General features: G+C 42.9%; 1 protein-coding gene across 1 annotated transcript in view; it reads left to right on the plus strand.

The window, feature by feature from the left end:
• Positions 1-213: 213 nt before the first annotated feature.
• The window catches only part of VPS53 (VPS53 subunit of GARP complex), a 135,172-nt gene continuing 122,799 nt past the window's right edge, over positions 214-12,586 (plus strand). Inside the window, exons 1-3 of the mRNA XM_040455461.1 lie at positions 214-347; positions 2,381-2,461; positions 12,443-12,492. Coding sequence (XP_040311395.1) covers positions 261-347; positions 2,381-2,461; positions 12,443-12,492 — 218 coding nt within the window. The 5' untranslated portion in view covers positions 214-260. The remainder of the gene's footprint in view (positions 348-2,380; positions 2,462-12,442; positions 12,493-12,586) is intronic.

Below are 12,586 nucleotides of genomic sequence, written 5' to 3' on the forward strand. Positions count from 1 at the left end.
ACCACTGGACTGCCCGGGGAGACTCCGGGGACGTGACAGGAATGCCTCCTCCGCGGTCGCAGAGGTCAGTCCTCCACTATCCCAGAGTGCCCCAGATCCCGGAAGTGCCCTGCTTTCCGGAAGTGCCCGGCAGGCTGAAGGAAAGGAGGTTTGCCTGAGCGCTGCAAAGAGAGGGCTGTGGTTCTGGTGCGTGGTGGGGGGGGCGGCTGGAGGTGCTACTCGGGGTTGAGGTGAGCGTCGGGAGGGAGCTGGGCGGAGGGATGATGGAGGAAGAGGAACTGGAGTTCGTGGAGGAGCTGGAAGCCGTGCTGCAGCTCACGCCTGATGTGCAGCTCGCCATCGAGCAGGTGAGCGTTCCGTGCCCTGACGGGGCAGGAGAGCTGAGGGTGGGGAAGTCTGGGGGTGGGACCCGAGGTGGGATGGGGAGGAAGCAGTCTTTGGACGGAGAGGTGGGAGCTAGGCGCCGAAGGGAAAGGACAGGTTTGGGGGGAGGTGGTGATGGGAAGTGGTTGCTGAATCCAGGGGAGGGAGAGGACCCTTTCTAGGCCTTGATTGTCTTTAGAGGATGAGGCGTCCTGGTGAGTTTGGGCAAAGGAACCGCGCCTCCTGAAAGCATGAACCTGGAAGAAGGGAGTTTGTGGATACCAACGTCAGATTTGGGGGATTATTTACCAGGCTGGTGTGCCGCTGCTCCCGCTTCTCAGTCTAACCTTTTGTGAGGGACTAGGAATTGAGAAGGGGAACAACTTTAACACCTGCAGCGGGTCACAGAGCAGAAGGGACAAGGTTGAAAAAGGACCCTTTACCGTACTTAAATGGTTGAGAATTTCTGCTGTTGATTAATTTGGATTAGGTTGAAGAATATTCCCGGGAGGCCTTCCTTCCCTTCCGGAACTCTTTGGTTGACTAAATTCTCTTTTCAAGTTTACTGGGTTTTTAAGAGTAATTGTATTGGAAATAGTGACTTAGACCCTTGTGCAGGATTTTGCTTCTGATAAAGGGAGAGGATCTCCGTTAAAGGAATTGGTGTAGGGGATGAGATTTAAGAAAAGGAGGGTTGTGCCATATTTAATGACCACTGGGAAGTTTTTTGAAATAAAGCATTACTACTACCATTGCTAATAGTTAATATTTTTTTGAGCATTAATACTGATTATAGGTCTGCCACTGTACTAACTTATTTGTATTGTCCCATTTATAGATTTTTGGATGTGTGTTTTTCCACCAGGTTGGATTACCCCATACAAAGGACACTTGGCACATCCTAAGGATGCCAGACCACTGGGCAAAGGTTTTGTTGTTCAGGCCCCAGCTCCCCATCCGCCTCCACCTGACAGAAAAAGACATACATTTCATTTTCTCTTTGGACCTAATGGGCCCTAATAGAAGAAACAAACAACACAGTCAGTTACGGTTTGGCAAGGATTTTAGAAGAGTGTATTTTTGCTGTTTCTTAAGAAGACTGAGTTCTAGCATAGGTTTATCTAATGAGCAGACATCAGAAAAGAATTGGCTTCCCAGAATGACTGTCTTGAGCCGGTGAAATCCAGTACCCAGGGCATCACTCCACTGCTTCCATAATCTACCTTGTTACGTGTTATTCAAGTTGTAGCTTTTGAAGGGAGTTATTTTTCAGAGGCAGTGTTCTTTCTTCTGCTAAAGAGATGGACAGTTCCTGAATGCAAGCTCCATTTCCTGACACTGTCTGAAGCGTAAAAATTGCTTCAGTGCAAAGTGAATTCCAGTACTAAGCCATCACAGACATATGCATAAGTCTTTTATCAAGCCTTCCTTAATACAGTCATGTCATCAGCTGGTTTAATCTGATAGTGGACAAAGCCCATTTATTTTCCCTTGTCTGTGGAATTTTGTTGCTATCTGTGGAAATTGCCACTGTTGCACATTCTGTTAGTTGCACCAAGATGTTAAAATTACAGATGTTAGTGAAAATCAGAGATTCACTTTAACATATATTTTCCCAAGCAGTCGTTGGGTGTTAAGCCTTTAAAATGAAAAAAGGTGGGGCGCCTGGGTGGCGCAGTCGGTTAAGCGTCCGACTTCAGCCAGGTCACGATCTCGCGGTCTGTGAGTTCGAGCCCCGCGTCAGGCTCTGGGCTGATGGCTCAGAGCGTGGAGCCTGTTTCCGATTCTGTGTCTTCCTCTCTCTCTGCCCCTCCCCTGTTCATGCTCTGTCTCTCTCTGTCCCAAAAATAAATAAACGTTGAAAAAAAAAATTTTTTTTTTAAATAAAACAAATAAAATGAAAAAAGGTATGTTTCTTGCTTTCAAAGAATTTACCATCCAGTAGGAAGGAAAGAAAGAATACATTAAACAAGACAGAAAGATGACAGTTATTTTTTAATCCCCTGTCTTTATACAGGTGTTTCCAAGCCAGGATCCTCTAGATCGAGCAGATTTCAATGCCGTGGAGTATATCAATACCCTGTTCCCAACAGAGCAAGTGAGTATAGGGTTTTCTTCATTTCAGTGGCCTCTGGCTCATCCCACGTGTTGTGATTGCTATGTTATACTGCATGATCTAAGGAGACTTGATAAACAAATGAGAGTTAAATTCAAATCATTGTAACCGATTGGGGTTTGGTGGGGGGTAAGCTTATACCAAATACTGTTGTGTGAGAGTGGAATTCTTCGTATTGTGAGCATATTATTAGAAATTGTAATGGGGCGCCTGGGTGGCTCAGTCACTTAAGTGTCTGACTCTTGATCTCAACTCAGGTCTTGATCTCAGGGTCATGAGTTCAAGCCCTGTATTGGGCTCTGTGCTGGGCATGAAGCCCACTTAAAAGCAAAAAAAAAAAAAAAAAAAAAAAAAAGAAGAAGAAGAAAGAAATGCTATCTTTAGTCTGTAAGAGTCCCCTACATTTTCTGTGGTAAATTGGGAGGTAGAAAGGATTTTTAAAACTAATCGGGAAGAGTGGGAGTGAGATGGGGAGGATAACCCTGGGGTCATAAAGCTACTCTCACTCCTATTTTGAGATGCGAATTTTCAGACTTTGTTTTTTATTTTGTTGTGTTGGTTGGCTTGCCTATACAGATGGGTTTTTCTTTTTTTTTTTCAACGTTTATTTATTTTTGGGACAGAGAGAGACAGAGCATGAACAGGGGAGGGGCAGAGAGAGAGGGAGACACAGAATCGGAAACAGGCTCCAGGCTCTGAGCCATCAGCCCAGAGCCCGACGCGGGGCTCGAACTCACGGACCGCGAGATCGTGACCTGGCTGAAGTCGGCCGCTTAACCGACTGCGCCACCCATGCGCCCCCAGATGGGTTTTTCTTACACAGTTGTTTTTTGGGTGTTTAGGTGAGAAGTAGAGAATTAGAAGCATCAGAGTCGGGAGAAGGTCAGCTAGAGTTCTTTTTGGTAATTCATTTATGAATTCAGCAAATGTTCAGTGGGCACCTGACAGGTACCGGTCACCAAGCTAGGCGCTGGGGGCACAAAGAAGAATAACACCCGGTCCATGCCCTTGAAGTGTACATGATCAAGGGCAGGGGGCTGGGAGAGAGACACTGATGAATGCTGTGGGGGAGGTATTGAATGGTTTAGTGAGGAACAAAGGAACGTTCTTCCTAAGAAAATCAAAACCTCAGAGAGGAGGCAGGCCTTCTGCCAAATCTTAAAGGAGTCGTTCCTTCATTTAGTCACACACATTTATGAAGTGTCTACTAAATGCCAGGCACTGTTTAGAAACTGGAGGGAAATGGTGTGGCAGGCAAGTTCCTAGTCTTGTGGAGCCTAGCGTGAGGAAGAAGACAATAAACAAACCAACAAATAAATATACAAGAAATTATCAAGTGTCGTGGATACTATGGTAAACAGCAGGTGCAGCGGGGGTGGCGGGCTCCTTTAGATAAGTGGCTGGGGACGGTCTGTGTGAGGTACTTCCCTTTAAACGAAGATGTGATACCTATGAAGGAGCCAGGCCTGTGGCCGTCTGGCGGAACACTACCCTAGGCAGAGTCAACTGATGGGCAAATCTAGGATGACAGGGAGAGAAGTTCATTCTAAGCACAGGACAAAGGCTCAGAGATGAGAAACACAGAGTGTGCACAGGGAACAGAGCCTCCTAGGAGATAAGGCTGATGGGGTTGGCAGAGCAAGGGTCCTGAAGGGACCGTGTTCTCTAGGCTTGCAGGCCCCGCATGCCTCTCAGGGAAATATTTTCCACACAGCTCATTGTCACCGGGCCCAGTTTTAGGTTTGTACACACCCTCAAAGTATTAGGTACATACTCTAGTAGCCGTCTTAAATAAATTAGGTTTTAGTAGTGTTTGTTACATAAATAATAAAAACAGGTTTTTGTCATGTACTGTCAATAAAGTATACTATATCCAGCCCCCCCAAAATAGAGATTTTAATGTTTTCTTTTCACACTCTAATGGGCATTATTGCAAACCCCTTTGGGATGTCCACGCCCTGCGCTGGAGACAGTGACTCTAGGCAGTGGCTGTTCACTTACGGACTTTAGATAGCCTGGGGGGCTCGGTCATTTAAGCATCGACTCTTGATTTCAGCTCAGGTCATGGTCTCATGGTTTGTGAGATTGAGCCCCGTGTCAGGCTCTGTGCTGACAGTGTGGAGCCTGCTTGGGATTCTCATTCTCTCTCTTTCTCTCTTTCTCGCTCTTTCTTTCTGTCTCTCTCTCTCTGCCCCTCCCCTGCACATACCTTCTCTTTCTCAAAAAAAAAAAAAGACTCTTGACAGGGTAATGACTGGATCAGATTCACATTTAAAATATTCCATCTGGCAGCAGAGCAGAGGGTGAGCCAGGGGAGGCAGAACTGGAGGCAGGAAGACCAGTTGGCAGATCACCTACAGGGGACGATAAGAGCCCGAGTGAAGACTGGGATTCAGAGAGCAAGTCCACAGAGCCATTTAGGAGTCCGAAGTCACAGACTGGTTGAAAGGATGTGGAATCTAAAATTCCTTCCTTTACCCACCAAAACACACTTCCTCTGCCCAGTTTTCTAAGAAATCTGGGCCTAGCTGGTGAACAAGACAGATGGGGTCCTTACCAACCCAGAGCTTCTGGTCTACCTTAACAGGTAATAAATACACCATTAACAGATTATAAGCAAATTATTATGGCTCTACAAAGCCTGTTTGTATAATTATGATTTGCTGCTTGCTCTCTAAAGACCCCTAAGTTCTGCTACAACTGTGATAATAGTTAACATTTATTGAACACACAGATACCATTCTAAACATTTAATAGTGGTGTTATGGGAATAAGGAGGCACAGAGGGAGAAAGAGTGCTCAGCCTTGCCATGAAGGAAGCGCACCAAGTACTGTGGGAGCAGAGCACATGCCGCCTCACTTAGTCTCAGGGACCCAAAAAGACTTCCCTGAAGAAATGGCATTTCAGCGGCACGTTATACGCCAAATGAAGGATTTTTTTTTTTAATTAAAAAATTTTTTTTCATGTTTTATTTATTTCTGAAAGGGAGAGACAGCAGGAGCAGGAGCCTGAGACAGGCTGTCAGCCCAGAGCCCAACATGGGGCTTGAATCCATGAACCACGAGACCATGACCTGAGCCAAATTTGGACACTTAACTGACTGAGCCACCCAGGCGCACCCAAATGAAGGATTTTGAACTTTGCTCTCTAGCCTGGCAGAAGGAGTGGGTCAACACCAGATACCTTTAAGCTAATTTGGGGATAAGGAGGAAGAGCAGGCTTTAGTGGTAAATAGAGTAGGAGTGGGGTGTAAGGGCAAGCTAAGTTTTGAACATTTGGGGGCCATTCCGGTGGAAGTGTGGATTTGGATATTTGAGTCTGGAGCTCATAATTCTCATAATTATTAATATTTTTGGCATATATCCTTCAAACTTTTTCTTTTATTTTTTTAATTAAAAAATTTTTTTTAATTTTTATTTTTTGAGAGACAGAACATGGGCACAAGTGGGGGAGGGGGCAGAGGGAGAGAGGGAGGGGGGAAAGAGAGAGGGAGGAAGGGAGAGAGAGAGAGAGAGAGAGAGAGAGAGAGAATGAATCTTAACCAGGCTCCACACTCCGTGCAGAGTCCAACGGGGTGCTCAATCCTGTGACCCTGGGATCATGACCTGATCTGAAATCAAGAGTCGGATGCTCAGCTGACTGAGCCATCCAGACTCCCCCTTCTAAGCTTTTTCTAATGAACATATTTGGGGCGCCTGGGTGGCTCAGTCAGTCAAGCATCTGACTTTGGCTCAGGTCATGATCTCATGGTCCGTGAGTTCGAGTCCTGTGTCGGGCTCTGTACTGACACCTGGGAGCCTGGAGCCTGCTTCAGATTCTGTCTCCCTCTCTCTCCTCCCCCACTTGCCTTCTGTCTCTCTAAAAATAAATAAACATTAAAAAAAATTTCTAATGGACATATTCCTTTTTTTAAATAAAGTTGGAGAAAATGGTATGATTCTGTGTGATTGTCTTTTTTGAGATTTCACAGATAGCCTTTAGAGCTCATTGTTTAGTGTGAAAGAGGAATTCTAGGAATTAGCTGGAGGTAGAAATTTGGGAACAACTTGTATAAAGACAGCAGTTTTAGCTGTGAAAATACCATTTGCCCCACTGTATCAAGAATACTGACTCATCAAAGCAAAAATAACTGTTAGATTTGGAAATTACATAGGAAACCACCAGGTTCTCACTTCTTCCTGACATGTTTTTATATGTATTTGATTTTAAACTACTGAAGGTAGCAACTAGACATTTGTCATTCCACAGATGTAGTTATATGTCTTGTCTAATCGTACCTCCATGTACACGATAACGCATAGTGAAGTTTCTTAGCAAAGTAAGAAAATTTATGACACAAGGTTGCTTTTATTTCCCCGACCCCAGATTTACACTTAGCAGTTCATTTTCCAGCCCAGATTCCCATGGTCTGTAATGACAACGTAATAGAAAATAGTGGCATGAATCATAATGTCTTTCACCTGTTGCTAAATCTTGGGCAAAACCCATCTCTACACCTCATGGACCTGCAGCAAATACTTCTGAGTCGAGTTTAGAATATTTAGGGGCGCCTGGGTGGCTCAGTCAGTTAAGTGTCCATTTTCAGCTCAGGTCCTGATCTCACGGTTGGTGAGTTCAAGCCCCATGTCAGGCTCTGTGCTGACCTCTTGAAGCCTGGAGCCTGCTTTGAATTCTGTGTCTCCCTCTCTCTCTGTCCCTCCCCCATTCGTGCTCTGTCTCTCTGTCTCTGTCTCTCTCTCTCTCTCTTTAAAATAAACATGAAAAAAACCTTAAAAATATTTAAAGTAGATGTCAGTGTATCAAGAATGAGTTTAGGGTCACTCTAAGGAGGAGGATGTGTATGCGGTGTCTGTTGAGTAGGAGCGGCTTGCGTGTCAGTGGTTGCCTGGAGATATGTGCCTGGAGGTAGGACATCCCCAGGTAGTTCTAACTCACTAGGTCCATGTGGCAGGAGCTCAGCTTGCTGTATTTATAGGGCTCTTAGGGGTAGTTCTGAAGAGTAGCCAGGTTTGGTAACAAAGATCTGGAAAATTTTTCTAGTCTCCTAGTAGAAAACTGAAGATAATCATTTGCCATGTTTTCATTAAAGGTTTGATTAGGGGAATCTAGGTAAAATCTATAAAAATAAATATAAAACTGATACAATTAATAACTTTGACAGAAGAGTCACGTGGAGCTGTTTCTAAAAATTTTTTTCTAAAGAATTTTTAATGACCCCCACCCCCAATGCTCTGGATCTGTGTTGTTAAGTGAAAACAGTAAGATGCCAAATTGTTTCTCATGCCAGTTTAATTTTTTTAAGCCACATATTTGCTTAGAAAGAACAGTAGAAAAATATACCAAAACACTAATGGTGATTATTTTCTGATGGAGGTGCAGTGGGAAGTTCTGTATTTTCTGTAATTAGCAAGAATTGCTATTAGAATCAGGAAATACTTTTCCATCATTAAAACATTTTTAAGTCATAAAACTGTACAACCACCTTATAACTAAACTAGATGGGTGATTCTCAAAGAGCAGATGTATCACCTCCACCCAGGGTCACCAATCTGGATTCCTTTGGGGCATTTCCCCAACACCAGGGGAGTCCCTCCACCCCGCGAGGATTACTAACCTAGCAAGGAGTGTGCCACATCCCTTGGATATGTGGGATGCCTAAAAGTTAGGTTGAGGATCTAACTTTAGAGGTAGCATGGTTAGGGGTGCCTGGGTGTCTCAACTGGTTAAGTGGCCGACTCTTGATTTCGGCTCAGGTCACGATCTCATGGTTTGTGGGTTCGAGCCCTGCATCGGGCTCTGCGCTGATAGGGCAGTGTTTGCCTAGGGTTGTCTCTCTTCCTCTCTCTCTCTCTCTCTCTCTCTTTCTCTCATTCTCTCACTTTCTCAAAATAAATAAACATTAAAAAGAAAAAAAAAAAAAGCATGGTAGAGTAAGAAAGAGCAGAAACCCAAGAGTCAAGATTGACCCCAACCAAGTCCAGCCGTGCTGAATGTTATATACACAGCCTTGGACAAAACATCCATCCTTTCAGAGCCTAATCTCCCGGCCCCGGCCGGCCCCCCCCGCCCCGAATAGAAAATAGAATGCCTAGTGTGGTTGAGAAGATCAAGGGAAATCATTTCTGTAGAACATCTAGAAGAGTATGGCATAATGAATCCACATTAAACGTTAGCACCCTTTCCCTGCTGGGGAACCAGCAGAAAATCTGGAAGATGAAGGGAACGTGGTCACCAATCGGTCTAGGTAGCATGTCGTCAAACATGATCATTTTATATTTTTAAACATTAAAAATTTTTTTTCAATGTAACTTATTGTCAAATTGGGTAACACAGTGTGTCAAGTGTGCTCTTGGTTCTTGGGGTAGATTGCCGTGGTTCATTGCTTACATACAACACCCAGTGCTCATCCCAACAAGTGCCCTTCTCAGTGCCCATCACCCATTTTCCCCTCTTCCCCCCACTACCCTCATCAACCCTCAGTTTGTTCTCTGTTTTTAAGAGTCTCTTGTGGTTTGCCTCCCTCCCTCTCTGTAACAATCCCCTCCCCCATGGACTTCTGTTAAGTTTCTCAAGATACGAGTGAAAACATGATATCTGTCTTTTCACTGAGAATAATACCCTCCAGTTCCATCCACGTTGCTGCAGATGGCCAGATTTCATTCTTTCTCATTGCCAAGTATTATTCCATTGTATATATAAACCACATCTTTATCTATTCATCAGTTGATGGACATTTAGGCTCTTTCCATAATTTGGCTGTTGTTGAAAGTGCTGCTATAAACATTGGGATACGTGTGCCCCTATGAATCAGCAGCACTCTTGTATCCCTTGAATAAATTCCTAGTAGTGCTATTGCTGCGTCGTAGGGTAGTTCTATTTTTAATTCTTTGAGGAACCTCCATACTGTTTTCCAGAGTGGCTGCACCAGTGTGCATTGCCACCAACAGTGTAAGAGGGTTCCTGTTTCTCCACATTTTCGCCAGCATCTGTAGTTTTCTGAGTTGTTAATTTTAGCCGCTCTGACCGGTGTGAGGTGGTATCTCAGTGTGGTTTTGATTTTTTTTTTTTTTTCCCTGATGATGAGTGATGTTGAGCATCTTTTCAAGCATGATAATTTTAGAACATTTCTTTCTGGTCTTTAAATAGTTGCATTTTAGTGTTTTCCTCTTAATAGCATGTTATCATAAACGATCTTTGTTGTTTTGGAGCCTCCCTGCCCAGCATCTCCAGTAGTGTAAAAGTCCACCGCATCAATTTGGCTTGATTTATTTTAACTTTTCTACTGTGGCCATTTAGACCATTCCCATGTTATTGCTCTTTTAAATGCAGTTGAACATCTGAAGGCATTAATATTTTGAATTACTCTTCTTAGAAAAATTGTGATGGCTTAAGCAAGACCTTCATGTTTAAGGAGTTAAATTTCAGCATTGGTTGGTGTGTGTAGGACCCCAAATCAATATTTACTGTTGTGGAATAACCTCCAAGTCATATTGTTAAGTGAAAAAACTACGATGCAGGACAATGTGCATTGGATAAAGAAAGGGACATAAGTTATGGGCATGCTTTAAATGTAAATACATAGACCGTTTCTGGGACAGTACAGAAGAAGCCAGCTCGGAGCCATTGCCTCTCAGGAGAAGAACTGGGGTGGACGGGCAGGACAGGGAGAGAAGAAGCCTAGCTTTTCACTAATTTATCCTCTTGTACTGTTCGGCTTTTTGGTTACATACATGTTTTACCAATTTCTTTTTTGTTTGTTTTTATTTTACCGATTTCAAATAAACTATAATTTTTAAATTTTGGTATAGTTATCCATTGGTACAATGAATTTATGGCTACCTTTCACCCAGATTCTTTAGCTGTTAGCATTTTTTTAATTAAATTTTTAAAAATGTTGTATTATTTATTTTTGCGAGAGAGACAGACAGACAGAGTGTGAGCAGGGGAGGAGAAGAGAGAGAGACACACAGAATCCAAAGCAGGCCCCAGGCTCTGAGCTGTCAGCACAGAGCCCAACACGGGGCTCGAACCCACAAGCTGTGAGATCATGACCCGAGCCGAAGTCAGACGCTCAACCGACTGAGCCACCCAGGCGCCCTAGATGTTAACATTTTTTAAATAGTTTTTTTTACAATACTCCCCCCCCCAATTTTTTTTTTTTTTTTTTTAAGGAAGAGGTTATGCCCAGTTTACACATGAAGAAGTATACACTCAGGCTAAACAGATTGCCCTCTATACATAGAGCATGTTCGTAGTGGCAGCACTGTGCCCAATGTAGGTCCTCCAACAAACTCAGCTCCTGTTATTACACTGGTGGTTTATACCCAGTCCGGTTTTGGGGTAACTTGACAGCTTCCTCAATTAAAATAGTTACTAAAATAACTTCTGTTTTCTGACATTCATTTTTCACCTTAGTCTGGATTTCTGAAAATTCTCAGTAACCAGTGGCTTTGTCAGAACAGTAAACAAAGATGTAAATGGCCTGGTCTGACATCTCACTTGTGACCTGGTTCTTTTACCAGGACTGCTCTTGGCAGGCTCCTGGCCTTCTCCTGCCACCAGAGGTTGTTGATAATAATTAATAAGCACAGTTCCTGCATCACCCTTGCTTCCTTCTGAGGTAAAAGGAAAGAGGACTTAAAAAATTGTTTTTTGAAAACTTGAGTTAAAATGGTGTTATAAAATTGTACAATCTCTATTCCACTAGGGGGCACCATTTCCTTGCATTTTCTGCTGGCTAAGGTTGGAAATAGTCCACTGGTGTGTCATTGTCCTAAAACTCGAAATAACTGTATTATAATTACAATAGCAACGTGTAGCCAATATAGAGCAGTTAGAAAATACTTACAGGTAAAAAGAATAAAAAATTAGAATCCCTTCTCAGATTGAAATTACTGCTACTGATTTCATAGATTACAGCTACCGGTATAGATTCCAAAGCTACCAGTGTTTTTCCTTCCAGATGTTTTTTTCTAATGGATCTACAAACTTAGAAAAAATAGATTTATTTATTTATCAGCGTATAACATGATGTAGAGGAGTACTCAAGTCTTAAGTGTACAATTTGATGAATTTTCACAAAATGAATACAGCCAGGTAACCACCATTTAGAGAATAAGACATTCGTGCAGCGTCTTTAGATGGACCCCTCTTGCCTTCTCACAGTAACTACCTCCTCCAAAGGTAGCCACCATCCTGGCTCCTGACATGAAAGAATAGCCTCACTCATTTTTGGACTATATAAAAGGAGTCATACGACATATATCCTTGTGTCTGGCTTTTTTGGTGCAACATTATGTTAGTAAGATTTATGCCTCTTGTTGTGGGTTGTAATCTTTCATTTTAGTTGGTGTATTTTGTTATATGAACTTGTCACAATCCTATATGCCAGGGGTCAGCAAACTTTCTGTAAAGGGCTGGATAGGAAATATTTTAGGCATTGTGGACCATTCTGTCTCTGTTGCAACTATTCACCTCTGCGTTTGTGGCTCAGAAGCAGCTGTGGATAATATGTAAATGAATGGGCATGACTGTGTTCCAATAAAACTTTATTTACTAAAAATAGATACCAGGCTGGAATTGGCAGTAGTTGCCAACAACTGCTATACTTTTTTTTTTTTTTAACTTTATTTATTTATTTTGGGAGAGAGTGCAAGTGGGGGAGAGGCAGAGAGAGAGGGAGAGAGAGAATCACAAGCAGGGGACACGAGACTCGATCCCACAAATGGCAAGATCATGACCTGAGCCGAAATCAAGAGTTGGATGCTCCATCCACTGAACCACCCAGGCACTCCATCCCAGTGAACCACCCACTCTTTTTTTTTTTTTAAAGTTAAAATTGTATCACACTATGATTAATTTTTTTGAGATGTCATAAATAGCCTCGATAGCTCATTATTTCCCTGTAAAGGGGAAATTCTAGAAAGTGAAGTAATAGCTGGCACTTTTCCTTCTTTTTGTAGTCTCTGGCAAACATTGATGAAGTCGTGAACAAAATTAGACTGAAAATAAGGTAAGTGACACCATATGATTATTAATCGTTGATGAAAAGTATGCTGTTGATTTTAATCATATTCTAGATCACACTTATCTGTTAGAACCCTGAA

This window comes from Herpailurus yagouaroundi, unplaced genomic scaffold (genome assembly GCF_014898765.1).
Source record: "Herpailurus yagouaroundi ecotype Mexico unplaced genomic scaffold, PumYag 215, whole genome shotgun sequence".
Lineage (NCBI taxonomy): Eukaryota > Metazoa > Chordata > Mammalia > Carnivora > Felidae > Herpailurus > Herpailurus yagouaroundi.